The sequence below is a fragment of the Aspergillus eucalypticola genome (genome assembly GCF_003184535.1).
Source record: "Aspergillus eucalypticola CBS 122712 chromosome Unknown BO83scaffold_38, whole genome shotgun sequence".
In the NCBI taxonomy this organism is placed as follows: Eukaryota; Fungi; Ascomycota; class Eurotiomycetes; order Eurotiales; family Aspergillaceae; genus Aspergillus; species Aspergillus eucalypticola.
The window spans coordinates 25,495-40,829 of NW_020290312.1; the positions used below are offsets into that span (position 1 = coordinate 25,495).

The 15,335-nt window shown below is 51.1% G+C and overlaps 3 protein-coding genes across 3 annotated transcripts; 2 read left to right on the forward strand and 1 right to left on the reverse strand.

The window, feature by feature from the left end:
* Positions 1-117: 117 nt before the first annotated feature.
* Positions 118-5,180, reverse strand: BO83DRAFT_161959 (uncharacterized protein). The gene is made up of 4 exons (XM_025526325.1): positions 4,821-5,180; positions 4,593-4,695; positions 1,673-4,531; positions 118-1,602 (listed from the first exon to the last, which is right to left on the reverse strand). The coding sequence occupies exons 1-4, from the start codon at positions 5,021-5,023 to the stop codon at positions 196-198; spliced, it is 4,572 nt and encodes a 1,523-aa protein (XP_025382916.1). The 5' UTR covers positions 5,024-5,180; the 3' UTR covers positions 118-195.
* Positions 5,181-5,338: 158 nt separating this feature from the next.
* BO83DRAFT_403290 (uncharacterized protein) lies at positions 5,339-6,892 on the forward strand (the record flags this gene model as incomplete). The annotated part of the gene is made up of 7 exons (XM_025533605.1): positions 5,339-5,455; positions 5,545-5,661; positions 5,928-6,054; positions 6,078-6,153; positions 6,461-6,471; positions 6,696-6,760; positions 6,848-6,892. 7 exons carry the CDS (start codon positions 5,339-5,341, stop codon positions 6,890-6,892), a joined length of 558 nt encoding a protein of 185 aa, XP_025382917.1.
* A 2,570-nt stretch (positions 6,893-9,462) lies between these two features.
* On the forward strand, positions 9,463-14,448 carry BO83DRAFT_403291 (uncharacterized protein; the record flags this gene model as incomplete). The annotated part of the gene is made up of 5 exons (XM_025533606.1): positions 9,463-9,764; positions 9,844-11,577; positions 11,642-11,654; positions 11,804-11,834; positions 13,322-14,448. The coding sequence occupies 5 exons, from the start codon at positions 9,463-9,465 to the stop codon at positions 14,446-14,448; spliced, it is 3,207 nt and encodes a 1,068-aa protein (XP_025382918.1).
* Between the last annotated feature and the right edge of the window lie 887 nt (positions 14,449-15,335).

Sequence of the window (15,335 nt, forward strand, 5' to 3'; positions counted from 1 at the left end):
CAACGCCGCGCCAGAAGAATACCGACCAGTGAAAAGTAAAAAAGAAACACACAACACGTCACGAACTAGAAGTGACAAGACCTCCTCGGCTTAATGTACAATAATCATTCGTGGTCCATGCCATAATGACATAGTAATCCGGACGCCTTTCCGCCGGCTCAAATCATAAAAAGCTTCTCGTCACAGGCTACCTGCCTATATCGCACATATCGCGATGCCGCTATCGTCAACGTTGATCGCCCCGTCTTTGCGGTCGACCAGATCCCAATCAAATTCCTCCCATGGATCCGTCATCATAATTCCATCTTCCAGCCGGCCTGGGAAGGTAATCCAATCCGCTGGAAGCCAGCTGCCCTCACTCCCTTCGGTCTTACCATTGAGATCATCCGTCTTCGGAAGCTCGGTATCCTTGGGTGTTTGGGTTACGAGGCCAGTTTCAACGGAATCCGGGGTGTCTTTCGCTTGCGTGTTGGTAAACATCTCAGGGTTAAGGAATTCATCCATAGCACCGAATCCAAGGCCGCCGTCATCGGCGAACTCCATGAAGGTATCCTGTATCGCGTCGAGAGAGATCGCGCTGTTTGCCCATGGATCTTGGGGAGTTGCGTCCGCAGAGGGCCCTGGCTCAGCCATTTTGGCCGGCTCCTTCTTGCCGTCTTTGCCGGCGGTTGGCTTGAGGGGAGATGGCATTGCCGGTTTGGCGGTGGACGTGCGAGGCGTCAATTGTTGGTTCGATGCTGGCGAACTAGGCTTTGGTCCTACTTGGCTGGGAGCTCGCCCCATGGTGGCCGCACTTGTGGGCACTGGAGTGGCCGCCTCGACTTTAACCTCGTGCTTTGAAGGTGACGAGGTTGCAACGACCTTACCATTCACAAGCGGGATGCTCTTCAGGTCCGGAGCCCCACTCTTATCCTCGTCCTTCACGAGACAGGTGCGGTAGCTCTCCAAAGCGAACTCCAGCGGGTTCTCAATGGGCTCTTCAACCTGGTGAGCCTCTGCGACGTGCCTGTCCAAGGCGTTTTGCGTCGCCAACCCTTGGTAGTGATGCTGACACTCGGGGATACTACACTTAAATGCCCCACCCAAGGCTGCACCGCTCGTCCGTGCATCGGCCGGTTTTCCTGCCTGCGCCTTGGAAGTTGGCGCCGCAGAAACGGGTGTAGCTCCGGTTTGGGACTGCTTGCGTTTCTTGGGGGGAGGAAGTTTCAGCTGTTCCGGAGGAACGCTACCCGGGCCATAGGCATGGGGAACACCTTGAGGAGAAGGCGCTCCAAACGGGGCTTGCGGGATGGCAGCAGCGCCAGGAACAGTCTGGCTGGAGGCTCGGCGGGCACGCTGAAGTGCTTCCTCCTGCTGTTGCAATTGCTGCAGATTGCTTGCGTTCAGGGCGGGCATGTTGGGTTGGCTGGCCTGTTGCGCAGGTGCTCCCTGAGAGACGCTAAACCGTGGGCCTGGCATCTGTTGGTTGACGCGCGCAATCATGGTATGGAACAGCCTCTTGATGGAACCAGTGTAGAGCCCCAGATATTGTGGCGAAATTGTGAACTGGTCATTGAGAGTCCAATCAGGCCCTGGTTTGAATTGCCTCATTAAGTAGACCCGCTGGAAAGCATCGTCAGTTTATGAACGAACCTCACATATAATGGAAAGGGAAGGCAATCGCATAACTCACCATTGAAAGCAAACTGTGCACATTCTTCTCTTGTCCGGGAATTTTAGTAGCCAGAAATTGAATAAGATTATCCATTTTACTTAGGTAGTCAGTGATCTCCCGCAACTGTTGCGCCATGGTTGCCTTTTGCTCTGGCGTAATGGATACAGGCTCCCCTGGAGGAGTGTTTCTAGCAATTTCGTTGTACAACTGCTTTAACTTTTCTGGCAACTTGTTCCATTGTTCCTCTGCATGCGCTCTGCTGATGGGAACACGGCCTTGAGGTTGCTGAGATTGCTGCCGGCGCAAATGTGCCTCGAACTGTGCGCGTTGCTGGGGCGTCATAGCAGCCAATTGCTCGCGAGTGAGAAGCATATTCGCCTTTGCCTGTGTAGGGGTTGCTCCCGCCTGAGAAGGAGCGGGAGGAGCGGGTTTCTGTTCTGGAGTGGGCTGAGATTCTGCAGACTCATCATGTGGCAACTTCCTTTTCTGTGCTTGTTTTGCGACAGGCCCTTTCGCATTCTTGCCAGACGGCACAGACTGGGCCTGAGCCTTTGTAGTAGAATTTTGCTGGGGCTGCTGCGCCGTTTGCTGTGAGGGCTGCGGCTCCGGTTTGACTTGAGGCATCGAGGGCGGCACAGTAACCGGGGGCTGCGGTACTGATAGAGATTGTTGTTGTGCCTGTTGGGCGGCAAGAGCCTGGGCCGCTCGACTCTGGGCCGCCTGTATTTGCTTCTGTCGGTTTCTATGCAGCAATTCGCGGAGTTGATCATCGCTCAGGTTCTGCACCTGACTGCCTAAACGCTGGCGGGCCAATTGTATATCTTGCGCGGAGATGGGACGCATAACCGGCATATTCATTGGCATCTGCTGCTGGCCAGCTTGAAGCTGTGGGTTCATCAAAGGCTGCGGCTGCCCCTGGAACGGTGTCGGCATCCAAGGGCCTTGTCCACCCTGTTCGGGGTTGCGAGCATTCTCTTTGGACTGAGCAAGAATCTGAGCGAGATGGAGTTTCTGCAACGCCAGCAGCTTCGTGATGTCGGCGCCTCCCAGCAGTTGCGGGCTTGTGGCCGCCAATTGCTTCAGCTGACCCCAGGTCTTGATGTTTTTCGGAACAGCCGAGGAGATGTTCGGATTGTTGCTCAATATCGCGGGCGGAAAGTGCAATCGATCCATTTCTTTGACCTGCTCGGGAGACATCTCCATACCGCCGCTATGCGCACGAAGAAGTTGAAGCTTATAGAGATCCTGCTGGCGCTGCTGTTGCTGCTGTTGCTGTCGCTGTTGGACGGACATCTGACCTGGCAGCATCTGGTTAGGCTGTTGGGCACCACCCATTCCCGCAAGTTGTTGTTGCAAATTAAGAGACGCTCGTAGGTTCTGCCCATTTTGCATCTGGCCGTTCATTATTTGGCCATTGATCATCTGCTGGCCTTGACTCGACTGCGATAGATTCTGCTGCATGGGCATGGACTGCTGCGAGGCGTTTGCCCTAGCCAGGGCCTGGTTGTTTGCCAGCGCACGCCGTTGATGGTTCATAAGAAATGCGCTTAACTGTTCGTTGCTCATCGAATTAAGTTGCTCCTGGATTTGCGGGGGGAGGTTAGGTGGAATCGGTGGTCTTTGCATAGACGGTTGTCCGTTCATCTGAATGTTCCCAGGCTGTTGTCCCATTCCCTGGGGTCGGGACGGAGGCCGGACTTGCGCTGTTCCTTGTGGCGGAGAAATCTGACCTGGAGCCATTGGCCGATTCAACATGGGCATAGCCGGGCTTTGTTGGGACATTTGATGCTGCATTCGCGCGCCAGGTTGGTTTTGAGACATTGCGAATTGTACTTTGGCAGCTGCTTGCACCCGTGCTTGGTCTTGCGCTGACTGGGATTGTGGCTGTGGCTGCGCCTGGAACTGAGATGCTTGTTGAGATCTATCCTGCGGCATAGTCTGTGCATTCTGCACATGCTGCTGGGCTAGAAACTGTGGGCTTATTCCAGAGCCGTTTATATTTGCCTGCGCGCCCTGGCCAAGCTGCTGTCCGACTTGGAACATATTCTGCGGCGTCGTGAATGGTTGCTGATTCATCTGGGAGGAGCTCGCGGGCACCACAAGTTGGCCTGCCTCCTGAGAGCGCAACCCATCGGCCTGTTGTCCCTGGATGTTCTCAACATTTCCAATGAACGACGACGGATCCAAGCCTTGCTGGCTGCCTACCGAGAAGGAGTTGCGTTGTGCGTTTATCATATTCTGAAACATATGCCGCTGTGTGTTCATCATGGGGTCGCCCATCATGGCACCGTTGGGATCAACCCCAGCACCTGGCGGGCGAATATCACCCCGATTTTTCTTAAACCTCTTCAACTGGTTGAGCGCCTGAGAGCGAAAGAAGTAAGTGATCGGGTCCATGTTTTTCCGTTGCAAGTACCCCCGCTGCTCGGGCGTCATGTTCTGCAGGTTCATCTTGATTTTCTCCAGATCCTCTGGCGAGGTCTTCGAGATGATCTGACTAGCTATGCGACAGACTTGTTCGTACTCGGAAGCGGAAAGGGTGTTTAAATCGTCCGAAAGCGCTGCCCCATTCGCAGGCTTTTGTTGCGGGCGCTGTTGCTGTAATATGTTCTGATGTTGCTGCTGCGCTTGCTGGCGGTGTTGCATTGCAGCTTGTTGGTTTATGTCACCCATGCCCATCGACATTTGTTGTTGTCCGGGCAAAGGCGATGCTTGCACGGGGCGATTCATTTGCGGGTTGAATGGCGGCTGTCCCAATCCAGGCATTCCCATAGCTTGCCCTTGGGGCATCATCCCACCTTGCATTACGGCTGCCTGTCTTGCACGAGTATCGCGAATATGAAGGAGCTTCTCATTGCATTCCCTTTCGTAATCGGCCTGAGAGACGCCATGATTAGAGCCCACGTAACACAAGATAAAGGGAAGTAACAGTATCTACCTTCTGGCCAGCCTCTTTGAATGCCTTCTGTTCGAAGGTCAAGGCAGCATGCGCAGCATTCTGCATGTCTATACGAGGCTGAATTAAACCCAGTGAGGTGATCCTAGGAGGTGATGGATTAGCGGAGGCACCAGTCACTTCTTAGTGAATGAAAGGAGGGGGAGGGGTGCAAGTATATTTATTTGAGTCGGGTTAGTGACGACAGGGATGCGCATGGTGGGAACCTACATTTGGTACACCTTGAGTGCTCGCTCTCTGATGGGAACATCCGCTCGCCAACCGGAATATTGACCCTGTGCCTGCAGCGCCTGTGCGACTTGCTGGAGGATTATTTGGTTATTCTCAGGTTTTGTCGGACGTTGCATTTGGCCATGCGGCTTAACTCCGCCATTCATGGCCCCGCCAACATTGGGGAAGTTTGCCGGATTCATGTCAACAACCCCCCTCAATGGGGATCGAGGAGTAGTCCGCGCAAGCCGTCCGTGGGTGTCAGCATTCGCCGGCGTCAATGCCAAGCGCTAAACGATGCGATAGACGAAATTGTAAGTCAAAGTAGACGGGCGCTCTTCCAGCAGACGTCGTCGGTGCGAGAGAGATGTGGGATGAGACCGGCGGTGGGGCCTGAGGGGGCACGAGAGAAAGCAAAACGGGAAGACGATGCAGATGAGTCTCGTCGCAGGTTGATCGCGTCCGAGACTGTTGAGTTGGTTGCGGCGTGGGCTTTCGCTGTAAATCCAGGTAGGTAGATGGGGGTGAAACGAAAGAAGACGAGCAATAGGAACAAGCACGGGACGGCGGTAGAACACGGGGGACCAACGCAGCAGGGAAACAAGGCGTTCGGGCACCAGTGTTCAGACAGAGCGGTTTCGTTGGCAGATGCCCGGGGGAGTGGCTTGGGGGGGGTTGTCAGACTAAGCAGGATTGAGTCCGGTGGATGCTGGATCAGTGACAGGGATGTTGCAGTGGCACTGGGCCAGTGAGTGCAGAGCCGTTCGTCTCGATGACTATGGAGCTTCCCGGGGCTCTAAGAGTTGGGAAGATGGGTGGCAGGACGGGGAGAAATGACGAGGTAATTTCGGAAACCTAAGCGGGAAGGAGGAAAAATGAACAAGTTAGGATGTTGCTGCGATATTACAAAAGAAGAACAAGAAGAAGAAGAAGAAGAAGAGGAAGAAGAGAAGAAAGAGAAAGGCAAAAGCATCCAGCAGGGCAGTAAATTTCCAGCGTTCTGGTTTGGCAGTGAATGAATGCAGAAGTGCGCAAAAAGCCGAACGGTCGGAAAGAGGAGGACGCTAGAGTCAAGAAGGGGATCATCATACCTGAGTTTACAGTAAGACAGGTAACCCGATAACCAGCTGCACGGTGGCGTGTTCGACAAGCGTGTCAGCTGGGAGGGCAGGATTAGATGTAGAGAAAATGAGACGAGGAAAAAGGAAAAAAAGGGTCGAAGAGAATAGTGATAGTAATAGCAATAGTTTAAAAAAGAGAGAGAGGAGGTGTGTGTGGTCAATGAGAAAGGAAATAAACAGCCAGAGAGGAATCGGTCTGAGAAACTCGAGTGGTAAAGAGAGAGTGAGTGAGAGGGTGGGAAAGGCGGAGATCGCGAAACCAGGGAATTAGACTAGGAAGGGAGGAATAGCCGGGTTATGAAGAAGGTAAAATTGAGTGGGTAAAAAACAAAAAGAAAAAGGAAAATATAATAAAAAAAGGAAATAAAAAATAACAAGACTTAAAAAAAGGAAGAGAAATCTTTTGGAAAGAAAATATAAAAAGACAAAAAATAACAACAGAATATAATAACCTCGACAAATCCCAATATATGGGTAACAAAGGGGAGAATGAGGAGATAGAGAGGGGGTGTGGTTAAGGGAGATTGAAGGTGGGAGGAGGAGGAAGCAGGCAAGAAATGTTGAAGATCCCGCTTGAAGGAGGGAGAAAACGAGCGGGCAAGAGGGAGGAGGAGGACAGGCGATGCTGTGCTGGGGTTAAGGAAGTCTAAGTTTGGATGATGGTAACGGTAAGGTAATTGAGCAATTGATGGGAGTGGTCTGCCTAAGGCGTGAGGTTTTGGGTTAGTGTGGCCGAGGGGAGCCAGACTAACAGGTACTAGACTTCCCAAGGCCCTTCTTGGGGATCTGCCCGTTGGTGCTCGTCGTCGGTCGGGCAAGGTTAGGGAAACTTAATTAGTCCCTCAACTAGGACCAAGTGGGTATCTTTCTACTTGCCGTAGGTCCAGAGTGGGCTGCCTGCTTAAGGTACACCCTCTTCCCGTCGCTTGGTATTTTAAAAAAGAGATGTAAGTAAAAGCAATAGATACTTTTTCAGAGAATAATTACCAGTATGTAGTCTTAAGTAGAAGTAACTATCTAACTAACTGACTAACTAGTACTTTGTATCGAATCAATACTCTTCTTTATTCTTTCATCCAATAAGTCAATGTAATGACTGTCCCTTTCTCAATCTTCTGACCCGGTCTCCATCCATGGATTCTTCCTCACAAGATAGAAGAAAAGAGAGTTGGGTGTCGTGCAAATGACGGCTGCAGAGATGGGGGGGAGGACCAAAGCGGGCCATCTTTTCCTTCTCGGTACCGGTCCCCTGCTGCCCATTTTCAGTTCATCATGACTGGCTCTGACTCTTGACTGATTGATTGAGTGACTGACTGAAGGTGACTTGAACTACTGACTTACTTACTTACTACTTACTAACTATCCGTCTACTTACTAGTACCGTATGGCCTGGTCCGGGTGACTGGCTGAAAGGGACGCAAGGTCTGTCAGGCCAAGAAATGTTGGTTTCGCAGACCTTCCGCATCGAATCAATGCTTCATGTTTTTCTTTCTTTTCCTCTCATTTCTTTTTTTCTGTTCTTTACTTTTTTTCCCACCCTACTCTTCCAATGCTCTCAATATCCCGCACAGGGGTCGACCATTCTAGTTAGTGGTAGTACACAGCCTGAAGGAGTTAGTAGTCGGTTGGTCAGGTCCCCTCCCCCCTCCAACCCCCCATACCTTCACCCAATTAGTGTGCATGAACCTTTGGAAACAAAAAAGGCTCTTTTTTGTCTGGATGTTTCCGCATCGAATACGGATGTCCTCACACCCTAAGTAAGTGAAATATCCACCGAGTCGGTAAGTGGTCTACCAAATGGGAGGTTGTCTCTCCTGTATAATATGAGTATTACTACGAAAGCGGCTGCCTGGTTCCATCCATAATTCCTACCGCTACTCAATCGGACTTTCTAGAGGCGCGTGTGTACTCTTTGCCCCACTACTGGCAATCCCTCTGGTTCCGTCGGACGATAGCCTACCCAGGAACTAGATAGATAGCAGTCTACTAGTAGATAACCTGCACTAATATTCAAAGAGGGCGAGCTGAAGTCAGATGAACTAACTGGCAATCATTCTCAGCTTGGGTCCACTGCATTACATCCAAAGTCGTGTCAACAATCGATGGATGTTCCTGCGTCCAAATAATTTATTCAAGTATGTAGAATTCCCAACAGGAGTCAGAACCAAGCTGTCTGTCTGTGCAGATGGAAGTGCGGTAACAAGGACTGTCCTACAATACTTGATCTTTACGCTCCGGTTGTTGCTTTCCGGTCTATCCATTGCTAGCTCAATAAAGTGAGTGTCTACCTTGCAGACACTGAGCCAAATGAAGTAATAGCACATAGCGTCCGTACGCGGCAGACCAAAAATGACTACTAAGTCCCGATGCGCGAATAGAAGCCATGGCCATCTTCCAGTCGACCGTACGACCTACTCACTAGGGCGACTGCGGGTGTCAATGCTGTCTCCCCCCTTCCAATCCATTTCTATCAATTGACAATTTGGGTCATTTTCCATTCTTCAATTTCCATCCTTCGAATCAGATTACTATACATGTAAACATGTTCCACAACACTCTCTTCATCTCACAGTTCCCCTGATCACGACGAAGTCGAAGCTAACATCGATATCTCTGCGTTCAGAGATCTTGTTCATGAACCTTGGGGGAGTGTTCTTTCTACAACTAAGGACAGAGTTTGGGTGGCGGGTAGAATGAAGGTAAGGTGTTCCTTCAACCTTCATTGTAGAAAGAGGAAAGAATAAGTGAGCAGGGAAAGCGGCGGCTGAAACACACGGTGCTTCGGGCTAGTCGGGATCAGTATTGCATTTGCATGTCGGACTGCACTTCATAGGATGAGGTATTAACCATGCCACTCTACAACTCTGAAAATATAGGGCAGTCATGTTCTAAGAAAAATCAAGCAATGAAATGGGATGATATATCTCATTTCACAACACCCCAGCGTGAGAACTTCCATCCTTCCCGTTTCAACTCCCCCACGGGTGACCGACCAGGTACGGAGTCGATCGCAGGCACCGCCGTGATCATCCGTCCGTATCCATCAGGCTAGTGTCGAATGCGGACAAAAGCGTCAGCCAAGTGGACCTGACTAAACAGTGCCTTAAAAGTACTCGTCCGCCTGTTGCTTCTTTTAGCAGCGGGACACGTCAGGTGATACCACGTGACGCGGGTGCTGTCGTCACCAGACGGATGCACTTTGATTAGCATCGACCAACAACGACGAGCTTTGGGAAATGAGATGATCCATAAAACTGTCCTCGTTTCCATTATCACCTCTCTGTCTGTCCGGTCCCTTTTTTCCGCGTCCTGTCTAGCCCCCCAAAAGCTTCTTTGCATGCTTCTGCAACCCCCCTGGATCTCTTGGGTCAAACAGTCTCTCTTTTAAATTGACTTACGATGATTATTATTGATTGACTGATCCGATCGATCAAGACCCTGGATTTCCCCATACTACGACTAGTTACTCCTACTACCTCCTTCCTCCGCCGCCGCATGTCGAACGCCCCTCCAGAATCGCCATGATTTCCGCATCACCGGTTCCCGTGGGGTCCAGCGTCTTTTTTACTTTGGCCCTCCTTACGATCTCTGTGCTAGTTTTGTTACTTCTGCGACGCTTTCTCACTCTCCGCGCGACTCCGGCCTACCTTTCCATCCCCGTCTTCCTTGCACTCGCGCTTCCGGCCAGTGTAGTTCTTCTAGTACCAATTGATCTAGCATCGAGTTCGCGCGATGGCGGAGGCCCCACGGCCATCTGGCTACCCGACCGTCTAATTCTCGTCTCCTGGCGCATTGCTTACTGGCTAATCTTTGTGCTGACATGGTAGGTGATGTGCAGCACGATGTGTCCGGTCGCAACCGTCACAATCTAGATCAATCACTAACGCTTTACTTCCTCTCAGGGCCATCCTTCCTTTACTCGGAGAATACATTGATTCGGGCTACCGTGATCCGAAGGGTCGCATTCAATATTCTATTCGTTCCAATGCGCGGTACCAACTGATTGTTCTGTGCTGTGCAACGGTCGGATTAATCTACATCTCGATCCAGAATGGCTTTGAATTCACCTCGATTAAGACGCTAGTGATGGCTCTTGCATATGTTTGGGGTCTGGTTCTGGCCATCTATCTGATGGGTCACGGACTTGTGTCCATTCCCCGCACGCTCTTCCGTAACTCCAACGTCAGTGGTCGTCTGCGAAGAATCCAAGCACATGCTCCGAAACTGCACGACCGTTTGATGGACGCCATTAACGACCTGGAAAGCTTGGAGTCGCAAGTTGCTCAATTGCAGCGTCGCAAAACGGGCACCGCTCGTGATTTTCAGGAATGGATCGATGAATTGGCAGAGACGTCGAACCCGCCCGAGCTGCGTTCGGGGCTCTTGGAACATGCGGACGGGCCCGGCACTATCCCTGCCGTCATTACTGAACGTTACCTTGCGGACTTGACCCGACGTCTTCAGCGCGCTCGGCATCAGAAGGCTCGCTTCGTCGATGAGTGGGATCGCTTGGTCCTATCCGCAGCGGACATGCAGGCAATTATCAATGCGTCGGCATCTAAGAAGCTCGAGTTTATTCACTCCCCCCATCGATCATCTTGGCTCCCGAGCCTGAACTTCCTGAGTCCCTATATGCGCTACCACCTCTATGTGCATGTCATTCCAAACGTACGACTTGCACTAGGCGCAGTTTTCTCGGCGGCCTCCGTGTGCGTTGTCTGGTCGGAGTTGGTCAAGTCCTTGGCGCCTCGGCTATCCGTTGTGACGCTTTCTATAGTTTCTTACCACAAGGAGCCTGCGCCGGTTGACTTTGGGCGCCAATTGATTGCCTCTGCTTGGCTGCTGTACATGTGCTCGGCAGCATTAGTGGGTGTGAACGACGCCAAAGTGTGGGGCAACCGTGCTTTGGTCCGCCGAAACACGTACGGGGAGAGCGCCTGTTGGTATGCGGGGCTAGTCGCCAGACTGACGGTTCCCATCGCTTACAACTTCTTGACCTTTTTGCCTGCGACCGTCCGGCAGAACACTACTTTTTACAAGTTCTTGGGCCGGTTCATTGATCTTACCCCGCTCGGAAAGGGCTTTGATTACTTCTTCCCGGTCTTCATTCTGGTGCCTATCGGTGCCACCCTATTCAATCTCTACGGTCGCGTCCAGAATATCTGCAGCTGGGGTCTCCTGGAAGAAGAAGACGATGATCTGGAGAACAACCCCGGTGGCTACGGACTAGGTGGGTGGCGAGAGGGGCGTGATCTTATCGACCGGGAGCTCAACGGCCTCGGCTCTTTGGGACTCTCCCCTCGTGGCGGTCGGTCACCTCGCCCGTCCAGTCGCATTGACGATGACGCGCCAGCATTCTCCTCCTCTCGCACCGCGCTGCTGGAGAGTTCTAGAACCCCTCGGGCCTCCAGAGGTACACCCGCCACGACTCCGTTGATGGAAGATGAGGATGAAGATAACTTTTTCCAGTCCTTCGCTCATCGAGTGAAGAACACATTTGAAACCGCCAGCAAGCCCCAGTGGCTGCAGGGCGACTCCTTCCGTCTTCCCAGATGGATGGGCAGCGAAAGCAATGAGGGTGATAGCGGACTGGCAAGGTGGTTTGGTGGTCGACCAGCACCTGGTGGAGTCCGACTGTAAGAACACTGACCGGTCGGTAATGTAACCTGACTTGCTGCATGGCGAAGGCGTTGCTGGTAGACACTTTTACATGGTAATGTTTATAGATGTACATAGTATATATAGCTCTCAATGACAGTTTTGCGCTTATCCTGTATACTTTGTTTGTAGACTACCCCAGCCGCTTCACATCTAGCCACAGATAGTATCCAGCATCATACTGATTTCTTAATGCAGTACTAGCGATACCCAACAAAACACGATGAATATCACAGTAAGCATCAGCATCGACCTTTATCTTCAAACTATCTCATCTCATCTAGCATGATCTCTCCCGATCACAACGGCTGCGGGGGAACCTAGATACTAGATAGCCTGCTACCCACTCACCTGTTTTAGTGCCATGTCGATCACGCTGCAGGAGTCAGGGTAAGCAAGCAAGTAAGCTAAAACCCCCATGTCAAGCATGATACAGCAGGTAGGTAGGTACCTGACACCTGCTGGTCATATCGAATGCATATGCATATCACTTAGACAAGGGGGCGTGCTTACACAGGATGGATGGATGGATAGATAGATAAGCCCTGATGAAGGAAGGTTCTAGGCAAATGGTAAGAGGAACAGTATTACTTTGGCACTTGGTAACCTTCAAGAAAGTAGAACACTAACTCCAGATGAGGAATTCAACATAGTACATATACACTAAGGCTTAACTTCTCCAATCTCACTTGTTGAAATATATGTTCTATCCGGTCGCTGTTCTCGAGCCAAAAATTTGATCTAACTACTACTGTATTCTGCTGGTACCTAACTATCATACCGAATGAGTTGAGACGGGCGGGGTCAATGTCCTGTCATCGTATTTGTAGCGTTAGTCTGACATGGATAGCCAGACTTAGTTCTGGATCATGTCGATCGGTAGGTAAGTAACTTTCATTGTTCACCTCTAGAACTGTTTTTGCCACTCAGCAGCTGAGTGTTTGCTGCCTATAAGGCTCCAAGAGCAAAAAATAAGAATAAATAAAGGGTTGGTGTTTTTTTTTCTTTTTTTTTGCGAAAATGAAACCCAATCTGACGTGCGCAGTGCATTGCCACGTGTGGTCGTTCAAATGGGCTGGTAGCCTATGAAGAAGAGGGGGTAATGTAGGGTCTTGTGTGTAGGTTGGTTGTGTTTAGTCTGTTGGGTGTTATATCGAAGTACTTTGATGCGGTATATTTCTCCAGTGGTGATATCGTAGTATAGATAGTATGAGTATGCCTGGGCGGGGAGAATATACATAGATTTGAGTCACTGGCTTGGCAGATTATGCTTTTCCCCTGTAAGCCTTGAAGACCACATGGTGTGGCTCGTGTTGTTTTTTGTCGTGTGAGGAGGAAGGGGAAAAAGCAATGAGAAAGGCACAACAGCCTTGTCAGGAGATCATTAGTAGTAGTAACTACTACTGGAGGATGTAACTATGTCTGTCTGCCTTGAGCAACAAGTACTAGTAAGTTGTACCACCAAAGTAAGTTGACTGCGCAACTCCGATTGCGGGCAGCTGCTCCACCGCAGGACTTGCGGCTGCGGCAAAAAAAAAAAAGCCCTCTCCGCCTTATCTGCCTGGTCCGGAGCTAAAGTGGCCATCTTCCATGACCTCAAACACGCCTTTCCCCTGTCGTCATCCCCCTTCATTGCCTCGTGCCCTGGCCGTCAATCCATGAGCCAGCTGCTCTCGCACATTTCTCTGTCCTCGCTGGGCGAGACGTGTGCATCCTACTTAGACCACGTCACCACCAACCTCCCTCCGTCTTTGTACACTCTCCACCATCAACTCGTCGCCACGCTCTCATCAGCCAAAGACTCGACTCCCCTGCGCCTGCTTACGCCTTGGCCCGAACTACTAGCGGACCACCCCGACAGCGCATACACCACACCCGTCGCTTACACTCTCATCGTCTGTACAATTGTCATTCTCGTCATGTCCTGGCGCACTCCGTTCGCCAACTTGTGGCGCCGTGGTTACACCAACGTCGACAATACCCCCCAAGTCACCGACAACGACTACAGCTACATCACACAAGATGATATCGTTAACCCACCCGCAAACACGTATCGCAATCAATACGCAGGAGCGGAGGACACCGAGCCCGACACTCTTATTCTGAAACACCGCAAGGAAAAGTACGATCTGCACTTCCCGGCTTACGCTATCAACGACGGCGCCCTCAGCGTGGGTCAACTGAGACAGCGGGCAGCGGAGGCGACGCGCACCCCTGATCCGAAGCGGATCAAACTGCTCTACAAGGGGAAGTTGTTGGACAACGACTCGTTGCCGTGTCGGTCGGAGGGTCTCAAACAACAGTCGGAAGTGCTGTGTGTCGTCTCCGGAGTGGAGCCGGGGGAGAGCTCGCCCAGTGAATTGTCCGAGGCGGAAGCTGACAGAAACGCGGAATCCGCCCGTCAGGAGGGATCTGGTCGCAAGAAACCGAAGAACAAGAAGCGCAACGGCAAAAATAAGAAGAAGAGCGGAAAGCAAGGCGACGGTTCAAATAGCCTCCCACCTCCCGCCGAAGAACCTCCGCGCCCGTCCAACGGAGCCGGCATGCCGCCCCCAGCACCCAATTTGAAGTCGTTCAACAACCCGATCGACCAAGTGAACGCCCTGTCGTCGTATCTGCAGCGGGAGCTCGTCCCTCTCTGCGAGGAATACATCACGAACACCCCGGCGGATGCCAAGTCGCGCGAGTTCGAGTATAAGAAGCTGACGGAGACAATCCTGGCGCAGGTTCTTTTGAATGCGGACAACATCAACCCCGACGGTGTGCAGGAGATCCGTGATGCGCGTCGGGCTCTTGTCAAGTCAGCTCAGAACGCGCTCAACAGTCTGGACCAGGTCAGCAGGACATGAGACGTCGCGGCTGGCAAATTATGCAACTTTTGCTTTTTCTTCTGTACATGAGAGATGGGAATATTCCAGGGAAAGATGATCATAATAATACAACGAAATAGAGAAAGCATTAACCTTTTACTATCTTCATTTGCTTCGCTTTGCTTGGGTCTGTCTGTCGGGTGCCATCCAGGAGCTACTTATTTAGAACAGATAGACACCCCTCGTGCATCGAGACCACGACCACGACTGAGCTCTCATGCTGCACATACATACAAATGATGCGGGTTAACCTATGATTTGCATGGGACGGCGTCCGGATGATAAATTGAATGGGTTGGTGGTTGGGGGTTTGGTTCCTTGCAGGAAATTGATTGCGATAGTCCGTACAAATCAGTGTGTTTCTACCACTTGCTTACTTACATATATTTCATCACACATACATAAGCACATGTGGACCACGTGTTCAAGTAAGTAAGTAATAGTGTTCGGATGCGGTGAACTAGATCATTGAGTGCAAGATACTCTCCAAGCCAACCACACACTTTCACTCATGGTCGGTCAGGTCAATCAAGGATATCCTGGTTCAGAAACAACCCTCAAAGTTCAGGATGACCTTGGTCAGAACAAACCTTGACGATGATGTTGAGCCTGTCAGCGCTCGTGGCGTAGACCACGGAGCAAGCCATCTGGTGATTAGAAGTTGTTGGTTGGTAATGGGCGATACTGGTACTGTCTAGTCATGGGTTGGGCTGAGTAGGGTAGGTAAAGGCAAGGAGGTTGTTACAGGTAAGGTAGGAATTTACCTGACTTTTGAGGGTGAAGCTATCAGATTGGAATTGGGGATAACAACTTCTATTTATGATTGTTTTTTTTTTTTTTTTTTTTTTTTCACTGTAACTGGCAGG

Coding starts and splice junctions, on each gene's coding strand:
- BO83DRAFT_161959 (XM_025526325.1), bottom strand. CDS start 5,023: ATGAATCCGGCAAACTTCCCCAATGTTGGCGGGGCCATGAATGGCGGA. Junction 4,532..4,592: donor TCAAAGAGGCTGGCCAGAAG/GTAGATACTGTT, acceptor GGCGTCTCTCAG/GCCGATTACGAAAGGGAATG. Junction 1,603..1,672: donor TGCACAGTTTGCTTTCAATG/GTGAGTTATGCG, acceptor GATGCTTTCCAG/CGGGTCTACTTAATGAGGCA.